Below are 15651 nucleotides of genomic sequence, written 5' to 3'. Positions count from 1 at the left end.
CGATACATCTCCTTCCCAGGCTCTTATTGATTTGCCTGGTTCTGCTAAAGAACTCTTGAGGATTAAGGTTAAGGTTGCTTTATTGCCTGACCTGCTGATTAGCAAGCAACCAAGCTTAGCGGGTTAGTGTCTTCGCCAGAGCTGACCTGCTTTACACAGGCTGTACCGATCAATGTTAATTTCCTCAGCCAGGCTGTTTGTTTTCCATCCCTGGATGGAGCTTTTTTCAGGTAGGAATGATTTAGGTGTAGACTTGCTTTTGAAGCTTAAACTCTGCATTCCTTCAGAATCTCAGTGTTGGATCTGAGAGCTGTTCTCAAGGAATAAATCTTGTGGACTTTGGCTGATATGGCAAAGAAAGACTAACACAGACAATATGATGTGAGCTTTTGTTCTGGGGCGCTGAGCGATATGGCCAAAAATATTAACACGATTATCATACATTATTGATATCATGATATTCATTTACTGTTAATGGGGAAGGAAATATTTCCACATATTTGTTCGATCTTGAGAATGAATGTAAACTTGTTTGTTCACAATTAAACTCCACAGAGTAGCTAACTTTTAATTTAGGGCCCTATGAAATCTGTTTTATTTTCCCCTAAAATTTTCCACTTAATTTTTTTTGATGATTTATAACAAATTAAGTTTTTAAAATGTAATCAAATAAAAAAATAACGATTAATTTACAACAAAACATTGCATTTTTCTTTGTTGTCAAATAAGATGCTGAACAACAGAACTGTATAAATTTAAATCATGGCTAAAAAAATATCTTGGTTGTATGATATGCCTTGGAAATATCATTATTATTATTACTTTAAGAAGTACATTTTAGTATACAGTAGTGATATATTTCTGTCTTAATTTCTTGAAGCTAAACTGAACTTTTATCTGGATGGTGTAAAGATGAAACAGTGAAAAGCTTGTGAAATGACTCTGGAGATGAAGTTCATGTGTTAATGTCCTCATATATTGAGACGGCATTATGCTGAAAACGCAATGAGTGTCACGTGTGTACGTGTGTATGTGTGTGTGTGTGTGTGTGTGTGTGTGAGAGTCTGTGTATCAGACTAAACCGCACCGTTCATTCACACAGAGACACACTGAAATCATGTTTTAGCGACATGGACTGACTGGCTGTTGTCTCGTTTATTTCTGCTGTGTGATTGTTAGATTAATCCATATCGAGTAAGAAATGTCCAGAGCTTATCGTTATCAATGTTAATTTTATCGCAATCTTAATATATCACTTATCGCCCAGCCCTATTTGAACTATTTTCAGTAGAACAGTGAAGTAATGGATTTCACTGAATCTCCTTGTAATAAAAACAAGCTTGTCAGACATAAACATTAACATGCTGTTTCAATATTTTAGAGTTTGTGTATATGTTTGTGCTGTTTATACAATATGACACTATGTTTGGAGATTCAAGACTAGATCAGTGTGCAGTCTGTTATATTTACATATGTTCTTCGCAGACACTGAATGTCAACACCTGACACACGTTGACTTGAATAATTACTTGTTAAATCTTTAAGCAATTGTTTACTTTTTTGAGAATGTTGTTTTATCACATTTTGTTTTTGCAAATATTAACCCATTTTCATTTTTAACATTTCATATTAAAGCAACACCAAAGCACTTTTCCTCTGCGGTCCCCCTACAGGTTGGAAGCAGAATTGTCCATTACCGCTGTCGTAAATAATTTAGCCTACCGTCGCACGCACGCTATTTGTTTATCCAGCACCGGCTTTGGAAATAACGATGTCCACAGACAAGGTAGAGTATGTGGCATGATTTTATGAAAGTATGATGTATTGCGACATCAGAAACGAAGAAAAACTCGAAAATATTAAACTGAAAATATTAACCCATTTTCATTTTAATATATAATTATATTATAATGCTTGCCGTAAAGCAAGTCAAATTTCGACTTCATCATTCGAGCTACAGATCCGCTACCCGATCTAGCAAACTTGCACAGTGCGGTTATTGCAGATAAAGGGCTGCAAAGCGAATGCAGAAGTGCCGTTCACCCTGTTACGAGTTGATGAACCACTGAAATGATTGTGGAAACATTATTTTAAGGTACAAACGAATCTTTAGTGTTGCTTTAATTTTAATAAAGGAGTGTATATTAGTTGCCTTTATGTTGTCAACGATCCAACTAGAGTAAAAATGCCTTTGTTAAACCATTCTACCAGCAGAACTGAAGCTGATGATCCACCTCCTTCTTCCCATGATCCGCTTTCCTTTTAATTATCAGTCTTGGAAGTGTTAATTGCACAAATCTTCTCTGCACTTGTTTGCACATGGTAATAGTGCCTTTCCGTAGAGCTTATATAAAAACCTGCACTCAAAATAGTTCCAGGACTCACGTTAATAATGAGGTAGCGTATAAGGAGATTTCTTGTAGGATAAATGATGACCTTCACACTGTTCTCAGGAATACTGACGCCTGTTTGAGATGTGCTGAATAAGTTCACATCAGATTTGTGTTGGAGCTGCTGTGCTGAGGCTGTGTCTCTGTGCTGGAATGCTAATGTGATCTTTGACGATGGGATGTGGGGGCGAATCCCTGACATAAAAATGAGCCCTCGCTCTCTCTCGCTCTCTTCCCTCACACTATATCTCTCTTTATTTCACTCACCCCCTGGGTAGTCGCCACTTGACGGTCACTGTGACAGATGCAAGTGCTTTAGTGATGGTGTCCTAGTATATTAAATGAATATTTAACACGCCAGCTGTTGATTAATGAAGGGAAGCTGAAGTTCCTCCTCAAACTGCTACCGCTTGACTATAATTATGACACATCAAGTATTTTACACTACTTAGTAAGGCAGGCTGAAAAATGAAAAGCATGAATTGAAAACAGGGTTGCACGATTTTTGGAAAAAAATATTTTTTTTCTGCTATATGTATATATTGCGATATGAAAACCTTTTCACCAGAAGACTTGAAAAGTTATATTTGGAAAGCATTAAGGGTGTATGTCAATAAAATGTTTTATGTCAAAGAGGTTTGACTTATATATATTTTTGGCAATCCCTGCATAGTGCATGAATGTTTTTATTTCCTGTATTTAAATAATCCTTAATTTATCAATAGATATTGTTCGATCTAATTAAAGTGTCATTTTTTTTATTGTTCAGGGCTGCCTGTCAGGTTTACCGAAAAATATTAAACTGATATGAACCATGGGGAAGGTGTTTGTCATGTTTCATTTGTCTAATTTACTTAGTTTTTCAGTTGTTGCATTATGTTAACATTATGGTCAGAAAACTGAACAAATAGTGACCACAATAACCTCAGAATACAGCCAGAACAACCGTTAGCAAGAGGAAATAGGAGGGAATATGCTGTGTCATTTGTGCTTCTCCATTCTTTCTCATTTGCTTGTACACTTACTAATTCTGGGTGTTTAAAGTCGCTAAGCAAAGTTGAAGGACCGTACATGGCATCCCGCTATATTTGGATCCAGCTGATGCTTTCACACTTTCTGCTTCTGGATGCATTACGTTGCCGTTGCTGTTGCCTGGCTTAAAGTTTTTGCATTAGGGTTGCACGATATTGAAGAAAAGTGCGATAACTTGTTGAATAATGCGATATTTGATACGATTATGCTTTAAGCGTGTAATATAAATTTTAATGATATTTAAAAACTTAAAATTATATAACCAACACACGTTTTTCATTCTTTTTGTGAGAAGAAAGCATCCCAATGACTTCTGAAAATGAACAGCAGTGTTTTACTGTGGCATTGCATAAAAAGTAAGTGTCTTTTTAATTTCAGTGTACACCAGGAGGGTTTAGGGTTTCAGGTAGGCCTACATTAGGTTTAGTTAATAGCAGAAAATGTATAATCAAATGTAAAAATACAACGCTGCTTAGTTTTCACTGTATGAATTAAATGTCAACTGATTCTTAGTAAAGCTACAAAAGTTATTCAGTCAAGAGCAGTGAGTGGTTTTCTTTCTTTTGTTGTAGTGATTAACATTAAGCAGGTTTATTAGTCTGCTGTCACTTTAAGAGCTGCACAGATCCAATATATTGTTACACACACGCTTTCTTTCTTAACCGTTTACTCCACTGAAGATATAACTGTTTTTACGTGAATAATCAAGACGTGCATTTTGACATAATTTTGTGTGTATTTGGCCATATAGCTGAATTCAGGATCACATGCTGTTTGAGAAGCGGCTTACTGTGTGTGTGTGTGTGTGTGTGTGTGTGTGTGTGTGTGTGAGTACTTTGCTTATTGCATTTAGTAACATTAAGTAGGGCTGGGCGATAAAACGATAACGATATGTATCGCGATAGACGTAATCAATATCAATAAAAAATGCGTTCGATAAAACGTTCGATATATATATATATATATATTTTTTTTTTTTCGTTAGAAGAAACCAACAAAGCAAGTTTGATTGCATGAACAAAGGCACTCACTCTCTAGTAACTAGATAAAACAGAAAAAGTCAGCTCGCCTGACTTAAAGTCTGACCGTAGTCAGACCAATGTCGTCTGCAGATTATGCAAGACCGTCGTCAGTTTCTCTGTTATTCGCGTTCTGATCATAAAATGGTTCTGATGCGCTGTTCTAGCGTGTGCGTTTCTCAGCGCGTACATGTGAAGCTCGCATGCTCTAAAAGCCTGTCTACCAGCGCCTCAATACTGGACTAAGTTATATTTCGAGTCTTATTTTGCTAATACTGTTATATACACACAAGGTTTACATAAACTAGTCGGATATGTCTAAAGTGAAAGGAAACTTGAGAAAATTGAGAGAAAATCTGCTTGTCAAATGCGTGTATAATAGACGCGTCGCGCGCAGCTTTTAAAGAGACAGTAATAGTAAACACGCTGCCGCTTGTCCTTAAAGGGATAGTTCACCCAAAAATAAAAATTATCTCATTATTTACGCACTCTAATGTTGTTCCAAACCTGTATTAATTGCCTTCTAATATTTTCTAATATAAATATTTTGAAGAATGTGGGTATCCAAACAGTAGCTGGTCCCCATTGACTTTCATAGGAGAAAAATATACTATGGAAGTCACTCTGGTACATCAACTATTGGTCATTCTTCCAAATAACTTTTATTTTCAACAGAAGAAAGAAACTTATTCGAGTTTAAAACACTGTGAGAGAGTAAATTATGAAAATTAGAATTTTTAGGAGAACTATCCCTTTAATGTTAATAAAACAACAAAATGTAAAGAGAAAATCACTCACTGCTCTTGACTAATAACTTTATTAATAGCTTTAATAAGTATCAATGTATAATTTATAGAAAATAGAAAGAAATAGATTTATAGAATTTATAGAAAGAAATCGTAATATTATATTTTTGCCATATCGCCCACCCCTTTATAAAGCATTTCTTACGTATTCTTTAATTTTGCACCTAAATGTTAAGAGATAATTGTTAAGTGTTCATTGTGATTTTAGACTTTTGAGTTTTCCATGGTCGTGTTGACATTTCTGCCTTTATAACTGATGGGATTATAATCAGAGGTAGGTTAAGTTTAAAATAAAAAATCTTTAAATGTAATATATTTGTCTCCTGGACTGGTCCTTATTTTAAATATGTTATAAAAAAATTCAATAATTATCGATATCGACCGATATGAAACACTTATATCGTGATACAGTTTTCAGCCATATCGCCCAGCCCTAACATTAAGAATGTCACACGTATGTAACAGCCATGTGTCCAGTCTACTCTCTGCTGTCCACGTATACCTAAAACTTGGACTTTTTGTAATCTTTTGGAGTATTAAAATCACAAGCCGTTGCGATATGCATATCACAGGGTTCCCGCGGGTCCTTGAAATCCTTGAAAGTTTGTGAATCTGAAAAAAAAAAAATTTCAAGGCCCTGGAAAGTTTTTGCAGATAAACACACACAGATACAGGCCCTTGAAAGTGCTTGAATTTATTTTGTGCAAGAAGTTTTCTTGAAAAAATTCCATATTATTCCCTCAGGTCCGCTAATGTGTTATTTCGTCAACACTTCGTGGCCTATGTACACTAGCTTGCTTTATTTACATTAGTTACGCACATTTATGCGTTAAGTTGTGTTTCCCGCGTGAGGTACTTTGTGTTGTACGTTGCCATGACGAACAGAAAAAAAGCTTTTTTGCATAGTTGTGTTTGACACATGAAAACTGTAACAATGTATCTTACGAGGTAGCACAATGTAACCTTGCTCTCACTTGAAATGTGTCCCCACATTAAGTCCTTGAATTTGAGGGTATTGGACCTGGAGAGTCCTTGAATTTGAAGCTAACCAAGGTGTGGGAACCCTGATATCATGATATGTACAGTACCAGTCAAAAGTTTGGAAACATTACTATTTTTAATGTTTTTGAAAGAAGTCTCTTATGCTCATCAAGCCTGCAGTAAAAAAATAAAAAAATAAAAGGTAATATTATGAAATATTATTACAATTTAAAATAATGGTTCTCTTTTTTTAATATATTTTAAAATGTCATTTATTTTTGTGATGCAAAGCTGAATTTTCATCAGCAAGTACTCCAGTCTTTGGTGTCTTATGATCCTTCAGAAATCATTCTAATATGATGATTTGATACTCAGTTATTATCAATGATGGAAACAGTTGTGCTGTTTAATATATTTTTTTGGAATACTTTTTTCAGGAATCATTGAGTAAAACGTTAACAGCATTTATTCATAAAAACAGCATTTATTCAAAATAAAAACATTTCTAACATTATAAATCGTTACCATCACCTTTTATCAATTTAACAAGCATCCTTGTTGAATTAAAGTACTAATTTCTTTAAAAAAAAATAGTTATTGTTCCCAAACTTTTGAACGGTAGTGTATATTGTTACAAAAAATTTCTATTCTAAATAAATACAGTTCTTTTTAACTTTTTATTCATCAAATAATCCTGAAAAAAGTATCTCGGGTTATAAAAAAAATATTAAGCAGCACAACTGTTTCCAACATTGATCATAAATCATCATATTAGAATGATTTCTGAAGGATCATAAGACACCAAAGACTGGAGCACTTGCTGATGAAAATTCAGCTTTGCAATTGCATCACAAAAACAAATTACATTTTAAAGTATATTAAAAAAGAGAACCATTATTTTAAATTGTAATAATATTTTATAATATTACTGTTTTTTTGTTGTTTTTGTTTTGTTTTTTTAACTGCAGGCTTGATGAGCATAAGAGACTTCTTTCAAAAACATTAAAAATAGTAATGTTTCCAAACTTTTGACTGGTACTGTACATTTGCGGCATTTCGATATATCGTGCAGCTCTAATTTGTATTTATAAAGTATAATGCATTTCTGAATCAACACCGTCATATATGCACATGAGAGCTAATATGTGTTTTCTCTTAATTAACACTGGTTGCTTATTAACAGATGCATCACCAATATCATGCGGTTTCCATGCCAATCCACATGTAAGACACAAACACAGATATCACATTTCGCTCCCGTTATGATGGAGGATGAGATACCGCTCGACTCCGGCTACAGCCAGTCAGTACCGTGATCTGAAGTGAAATGCTTGTTAAATGTTAGACACTCTATTAAAGGCTAAAAATGTTCTGCGTCCTCATAAAGACAGGGTTTGTAGTTCTTAATCTCACGCAACCTTGATCTCATTGTATTGAAGCAGACAGTGTTCATCCTGTGGCTTAACCTGATGAACCTGTTAACAGTGATGCCCACATAGTGACACGTGATGTGGGATGCTGGCGGTGGGTGGAAATGAATGTCACTCTTAATGTAGTCGTGCTTGACAGTGAATCTATTCATCCAGCTGAGCGAAGAAGTTCAGAGTTGAACCGAGTACATGAAACAATTACTCTGGTGAGAATTATGGGCACAAAGCCAGGTCTCCAGTGCCCTTGCTGGTTGTTTTTTAGTATGCGTGTCGCCGATCAGGGATGTTGTACGTAGCAGAGTAAACGAGTTGAGGTCTTGCCTGGTCAGCTCAGCACTTAAGGACGTTATTGGCTATTTTAAGTGATGCATAAGGATGTAGTGTAACGACGCCCAGTTCCAGGAATGCACTAATACTTTGTTGGTAGTACCAGTTTGCAACAATTATCAGTTAACACGAAGTTAAGGAAAAAATATGAAAAAATGCATCGCTTTCTGCCAGGAGTTTTACATGCTTTTTCCAAATCACGTCCAGGTTAGCGGTAGCATTAGCAAGTGTTATTTAAATAAACTCCTGATGTACTTAAAAACTTTCCAATGCCTCGTTTTATGAGTACAGAACCTATTTGTGCTACTGTAGAAGTTTGGTACCATTCTGGGCATTATTAGTGGGGTAATTTACCAGATATATCCTTGGATCCATTAGCGCCTGCACTGAGCCATCCGGCTGATATCTCTAAATAAGCTCTAACTTTAATAATGTTCAACCAAGGGAAAAAAGCTTCTGGGGGGGGGTGTTTGGCTCGAGGTCATGGTGCAGAGGACCCTAGGCTGAAATTACTCCAAACCATCCCTTTAAAGACGTTATTGGTTATTTTAAGCAGCCAAAGCAAATCTGTTACTAATGTGTAGAGGATACTTTTCATTGCCTTTGGGTCACAGTAAGATGGGTGATACAGTGGTATTTTAGTATAATTTCTTTGTTATTTAAGAATTTATTAATATTTTGAATTAGCTTTTCATTTGTATTTCATTTTAATTTGTTTTAATTTTATTGCGTGCTTTTGTCATTATTAGTTTTGCTTACAAATATTAAAGCTTAAATTTATATTTCAATTTTAGTTTTAGTAATTGTATTACTGAATCTTATTTCAGTTATTTTATAGAATTTAATATCTTGAACAACCTCTTATTTTTATATTTACAGTTTTCATTTTAAATGTAAGTTTTAATAATTGCAAATTATGTGCTTTTGACATTTTATTATTGAATATTTAAGTGCTCTTTTAAAAAATATTTTAATATTGTATAGCTTTAATTAAACTTATTTCAACTAATTTCAGTGTTTTTCCATTTAATATTTATATTTTATTTTATTTCAGCTTTATTTCAATTACTTAAACAATTTTTTTTATTTTTTTTATTAACTGGGGTGATAAGTGTATTATTATTACCCATCTAGTTAAATGATAGTTTTTAAGTTTTGCTACTGCCTTAAAAAATGTGTTTATAATCTGTATTGTAACAATGAACCTGTCGACCTCCATAAACTGTGCATTGCATTAAATGGTTTCACCTCTTGATCAATGCAAGCTTAGCTCGAGCACTTCCTCTTTTTTAACCATTGCTCTCTTTCGTCTTGCACATTTGTTTTGCACACTTTCAGTCTAGTGTTATATCTGATTGCATCTGTAATCTTTCTGTCTCTCCTCTGTTTACAGTTCTATCTCCAGGACACCAAAAGCAGCAATGGCACCTTCATCAACAGCCAGCGTCTGAGCCGGGGGTCGGAGGAGAGCCCTCCCTGCGAGGTGCTCTCCGGTGACATCATCCAGTTTGGGGTGGATGTGACCGAGAATACCCGGAAAGGTGAGGAAAGCCTGTTTGTGTGAGTGGTGATAGTGAAATGTGGCCCAGCTGTGTGTAATGCAGGTGTACATACAAATATTCCTTTATTAAAGTGTATTTGCTGCTTGACTAGTGTTAATTTGGGGCCCTGTTTTTTTGGTAGTGTAATAGAGGACACCTTTTATTGAAAATCTTTGACACAAATGCTCAGTTGTTGGGCAAAAAAAAGTTTAATTTCATATAAAAGATCAATTAAATATTTTATGTCTTCATTTGATTTCTAGAAAATTCACAACACAGAATTTGTGGAAACCAAAACATTTCATAGAAATTATTTTTTTTTATTACTAAAATGGTTTTTATTAATATTCAAGCAATCACAGACAATGGCAGACAGCGACCAAGGCAGCTCTGGCATACTGTCAATAACACTTCTACAAATGACTTTATAGATTCTTTATAGTTATTGAGGTAAACATGCCTAAATTATCGGGGGGGGGGGGGAAGGTAACGGCACCGGTTAAAATGTGAATGGTACCCAACCCTAGTGTGGATGTGTACATGCAAATATTCCTTTATTAAAACGTATTTGCTGCTTGATGAGTGTTAATTTGGGGCCTGTAATAGAGGACACCTTCGATTGAAAGTTGAAGTCTTCGACACAAATGCAGCTGTTACAAACTGCACTTTTTGAAGATTCTGCAATGGCAGAGATGCAATTTTGAAACCCAAGTCGAGTGCTGGTTGATTGCTTTTCTGGATGTGTTGCAACTTAAGTACATGCAATGGGACGCTTTCACAATCAGATACAAATGCAAAATAACTTACCCTTTTAAAACTAATGTAAGCATAGATTTGAGAGATAGAATGAGAACCTGTTAGGAGCGCTGTATTTTATATGGCAAGGTATTCAAATTAGCTTCCAGTTTAGTTTGGAAACTTGTTTTAAGTCACATTTGGGTGTTGTGTGTTTAATTCTTAGTATTGTTGCGGCACAAGTTGGCTTTGTCTCATCAGAACGCCAGGAAATCTTGATGATCACAAACACACTCACTTTTAAAGCTGATAGACTTTAGTACATGTAAGCTTCTTGGATGACGTCATATTAGTGCTTGTTATAAACATTTTTATGGCCCGTTTATATTTGAGATAACCTTTCTTTAAATTCTTATAAAAATAATCATTTGCATGTCTATTTTTTTTACAAACACTGTTGTCATAAAACACTCATTTATGTGTCCGGCTTTCTATTGTTCTTTTTAGTCACTCATGGCTGTATAGTGTCGACCATCAAGCTCTTCTTACCAGATGGCATGGAAGGTCGGCGGCGATCAGAGTGAGTCCTGTTTGAATATTTAAAAATTTTTACCACTCAACCTGGTGTTTTATTCTTATCATTAAGGTAGCTCGTGCTTCCCAGATTCATCACTTATGAAAACATGCACAGAATGTGATAAAATCTCTGAGAACTGAGGCTTACAGCTGCTGATTATACTGATTCAGTTGACCAAAACAAGATTTGCCCGTGCTTGTTCAGAGGAAATGACATGTGGGCTGTTAGTTTGACTGCTAGTTGCCAAATGGTGAATGACGGGAATTAGTGGTGGATCAGATCTTGGCTTTTATGCTGGTTTTGGTTCTGTGGTTGTTGTCATTCCCTTTGTTTATTTTGTTGGTTATTTAGCAAACCCAAGTATTTACATATATAATCTAACCACATGCCACAGTGATGCTCTGTGCCTTTCCATTTAGTCTTTTGGTTTAGCAGAATATTCCAAGTGAAATTCAGCGTAAGGTCCATTTACAGCATCTATGGCATCGAAAAGATTTGGACTTAGTCACTTAGTTTTTAGTTCATTAAATGTCTGTGTGATGTCGTGTAAGAACTATAGGCTTACTTTTGCTTTGTTGTTCTTTTTTATAAACTTCATGTACATAACTGATAAGAAAAAAAAGAAAAGTTATTTCACTGAAAAGCCATCAAATAAGAGCCGTCACACAGAGTATACTGGGAATGTCAGTCAAAAGAGTTGTAAAAAGGACTTGTTCTTTTTCACTTCCAAAAAATGTGCATTTAACAGTATTTGACTGTAAAATTGCATGAAATGTCCCATTAAATCTATTCCAGTTTTTCACTGTATAGTAAGGGGACTTGCTGTTTGCCAATTAAAGGGGTGGTTGATTATGATTTGACTTTTCTAACTTTAGTTAGTGTGTAATGTTGCTGTTTGAGCATAAACAACATCTGCAAAGTTACAATGCTCAAAGTTCAAAGCAAAGGGAGATATTTTCTTTTTCTAAAATAGCTTTTTAACGACTACAACAAACGGCTGGTAGAGACTACATCACATTCCTCCTGGGTTAGTGACATCACTTTTTTTATTTTTTTTTATTTACATAAACCCCGCCCCTGAACATGATTTATAGATTATCATGACAGAATATGCTAATCAATGACTAGAAGATATTAACTACACATCAGCTTCATAAATTCATCAACTAACCATTCAGAAATGTCCTGTTGCTTCTACATGTTGTCACTTCTTCTTGAGTCTCTTCATCATTGTCTGACTCCGGTTTGAACATAAAAGGCTAAACGTTTTTGAAACGTAAAATGACACAAGCTGTTGAAGCTCCGCCCCCTGTGCCGGGAGCAGCAGCTCATTTGCATTTAAAGGGACAGACAAAAACGGTGCGTTTTTGCTCACCCTCAAAATGTGACAATTTTAACATGCTATATAAAAATATCTGTGGGGTATTTTGAGCTGAAACTTCACATACACACTCTGGGGTTATCAGAGACTTATTTAACATTTTGTGAATAGGGCCTTATACCACCCCTTTTAACAGGTTTTTACCTTAGCATTTTCTTAGTCTTTTACTGTTAAAATGATCTTTATAGAAAAAAATTATAGCACGTTGTTCATCAAATTGTAATGAAAGCTTACAAAAAGGTGTTTTTCTTTTTATTTATTTTTTTCAGGCCCAAAGGCCTCAATTTCATTTTGTGCATGACTCACTGTGACCCGGCCAGTTATTGATTTTGATTGGATTTGTGTGAAGCTGCACGATCTGCAGACTGTCTGAGACGAGAGATGAGCACCGGCTCCATAGGGGTCTCGCGGGTCTCATCCGCCTCCATCTGCTCCCCGTTCCATTTCGACGGCATTAAGTCTGAGCGTCGCCAAATCCACACAGGTTTTATTACATTGAAATCTAGGTGTACACCAGCCATGTGCGCCAACTTTACATTTCACCTGCATTTTCTTCATTTAGTTAAAAGCCTGCTTAGCGTATCGCTATTGAACTGCCATCCAGGGTACAGAGCCAAACAGTCGTCTAGTTAGTAATCTGATGCTCGGCATGGCTGGTGTTTATTATATTCATGAAGAGGGATATTGATGGTCTTGTTGACGGAAGGGATTTCCTACCACCGTATGAATGCTATGTTTGACTGTGCATGTATCATCGGCTATAAAAATCGTTTAACGGAAGGCATCCGTGAAGCAGATGGCTCTCGCATTGAATGCTTCCCTGTGGCCTCCAGTGCTGGCAGGACCTGTTAAACCAACTCACGTGGAAACAAAGTGTGTACTGTGGGCATTTCTGGAGCTTTAAAAGATTTCATGCATCTCCTCGCTTAGCGTGGAAGTGCTTGCTGAATAAAGCTGACAGGGAAATCTCAGAGATCTTTCCATTTCTTAACTCCATAAACACTGGCGGGGATGTGGGACCACACACACCTTAAAGCTCAGTGTCTCTAAATCCTCCCATTAATGCCTGAACCTCTTTTCTTTAACTCCCGGTCTGTTAGGGATGGGTCAGTGATTGTTGACTGGTCATTTAATAATTAACTAGTTTGTTAGTGGGGTCAGCTTCTGAGTTCATCTAGAAGTTTAAAAGTGTGTCTAAAAGGGATGTCCTTTTCAAAGTCAAAATGTGAGGAAAATGTTTCTTTTTTTATATGTATTTTAAATACGAGGGAAGAACAAACCACTAAATTTAGTTAAGGTAATGCTGATCATAATATTTTGATGATAAAAGTAATAATTTCAAAAGAAACAAGTACAAAGAAGCGTCAGGAGGCCAAAAAACAAACAAAAATGAAACTACCTGGGAGTAAAAAAAAGTCTGGGAGTAAGCAAATATAAATTTTCTCTTTTCTTTTCAGACATGACTGTCCACACTATTAACTGCAAGTGATCAAATCAGATTTGTGTTTAGACATAACTAACCTATCAGCATGGGTTGCTTTAGTAATGATGTAGGCATTACCCACGTATGTCATGAGACTTACAAAACGAATGTAGGAAAAATGGAAAATAAGCTCCCTATTGAGTTTCTCCCAATGGAGGAGACTGGTATATATGCATATATGTATGAATACTTCCGGTTATTCCGTCACCCATTTTGACGTTGTCGTTGTGTCACCTTAAGAGTGACGCAAAGACTATTTGAAATCAGATTTGATCCGCAAACAAAAATGTTATAAGAACATTTTACTTTTAGATTATGAAAGTTCTCTGAACGTTCAAAACGTTTTTTTTTAAAGGGTCTTTATGTAGAATTAAGAAACCTGTGTTATAGCGACATCGGTGGCCGTTCAGTGAAACAGAATATTTATATATTTTTTTTATTTATAACATGTATGATAAAATATAAAATGTTCTATGTAGAAGATGAAATACTTTCTCTTATCCCATCTTATTTATTCAGACACAACTTTAGGTAAACCATTGGAAAAGTATTTTTTTTACCAATACATTTATTTTTTACTTGGTTGCACTGGTGCAACTTTGAGCACCACAACTACTGTGCAAATATATATAATAACTAGGGCTGGGTATCGTTCAAAAAATTTTGATACCAATACCGATACCGATACCTTGATTTCGATACCGGTTCCTGAACGATACTTTTTTCGATACCAATTTTTTTTTTAATCCATTTTAACAAGATTACATAACACATTACCTCAGAAAAACTTTGGTTTTATTTTTTCAGTTTGACTCATGCTCCTTAGTTAGTGAACAAAGGAACAAAAAAAGGCACAAAGGAACAAAATATTCCTTATACATATACATAAGGAACAAAATATTTTTTTATAAAGAGCTCATGCTCACCAAAGCTGAATTTGTTAAAAAAAAAATACAGTAAAACTTGTAATATTGTGGAATAGTATTAAAATTTAAAATCTTATTTGAATATATTTCAAAATGTAATTTTTTCCTGTGTTGTCAAAGCTGAATTTTCAAAATCATTACTTCAGTGTCACATGATCCTTCAGAAATATGAAAACCGTTTTTGGAAACTATGATACATTTTTTCATGATTCTTTGATGAATATAAATTTCAAAAGAACAGCATTTATTTGAAACAGAAATCTTTTGTAACATTACACATGTTTTAAGGTCATTTTTGATCACTTTAATGCATCCTTACTGAAGAAAAATTCTGACCAACACATTTTTGAACGGCAGTGTACATTCAGTAAATGGCAATATAAGCACTGTCAGAGTGATCAACAAGGTATCTCTTCATTTACCAGTCAAAGACGGAGCAACTTTCTGCTCTTATGTATGTTTACTCCGTGCACTGTCAAGTGCTTCATCATATCTGTCGCGGTACCGGTCTTTGCAGCAATTATTTTACCGCAAATACTGCATCGCGCGCTGTTGGCATCGAGCCTGGAGAAATGTAGCCACACTTTTGATCGACTTTTCCACATCTTTAGAGTATTGTGAGTGTGTGTGCTCGCGTCTTATTGAGTATGTGCGCGTGTGTGTGTGCTCGCGTCTCATATGAAAATGTGCGTGGACAGTTTGTGTGCGCGCGCGCGTCTCATATGTATGTGCGCAGAGAGATCCGCGCGTCTCGTGTCAGTCGTGTGTGTAGTCGTGTGCGTGTATGTGCGTGAGCGACTTTAGGCGTGTCGTTGTGCATTTCATATGTATTTGTTTGAGCACTGACATTGACGATAACCCCTTAGGTATCGAAATCTGGTACCGAAAAACAAGTCATTTTTCGATACTCGATAGTATCGAGGCAATTCAGTCGGTACCTAAAAAGTATCGAACTCGGTACCCAGCCCTAATAATAACAGATGGTGTAGGCGGTGTTAAATTTCAGAGTCAACTCTGCCAATT

The 15651-nt window shown here is 35.6% G+C and overlaps 1 protein-coding gene across 5 annotated transcripts in view; it reads left to right on the top strand.

The window, feature by feature from the left end:
- Window positions 1–15651, top strand: part of slmapa (sarcolemma associated protein a) — a 70175-nt gene that overhangs the window by 13087 nt on the left and 41437 nt on the right. For all 5 annotated transcript variants that reach the window (XM_081357363.1, XM_081357362.1, XM_081357361.1 and 2 more), the window contains exons 2-3: window positions 9379–9526; window positions 10769–10841. In XM_081357363.1, coding sequence (XP_081213489.1) covers window positions 9379–9526; window positions 10769–10841 — 221 coding nt within the window. The remainder of the gene's footprint in view (window positions 1–9378; window positions 9527–10768; window positions 10842–15651) is intronic.

This window comes from Scardinius erythrophthalmus (assembly GCF_964197995.2).
Source record: "Scardinius erythrophthalmus genome assembly, chromosome: 25".
NCBI classification, from domain to species: domain Eukaryota; kingdom Metazoa; phylum Chordata; class Actinopteri; order Cypriniformes; family Leuciscidae; genus Scardinius; species Scardinius erythrophthalmus.
Note: the sequence above shows the minus strand (reverse complement) of the source record. Positions and strands in the feature narration are given on the sequence as shown.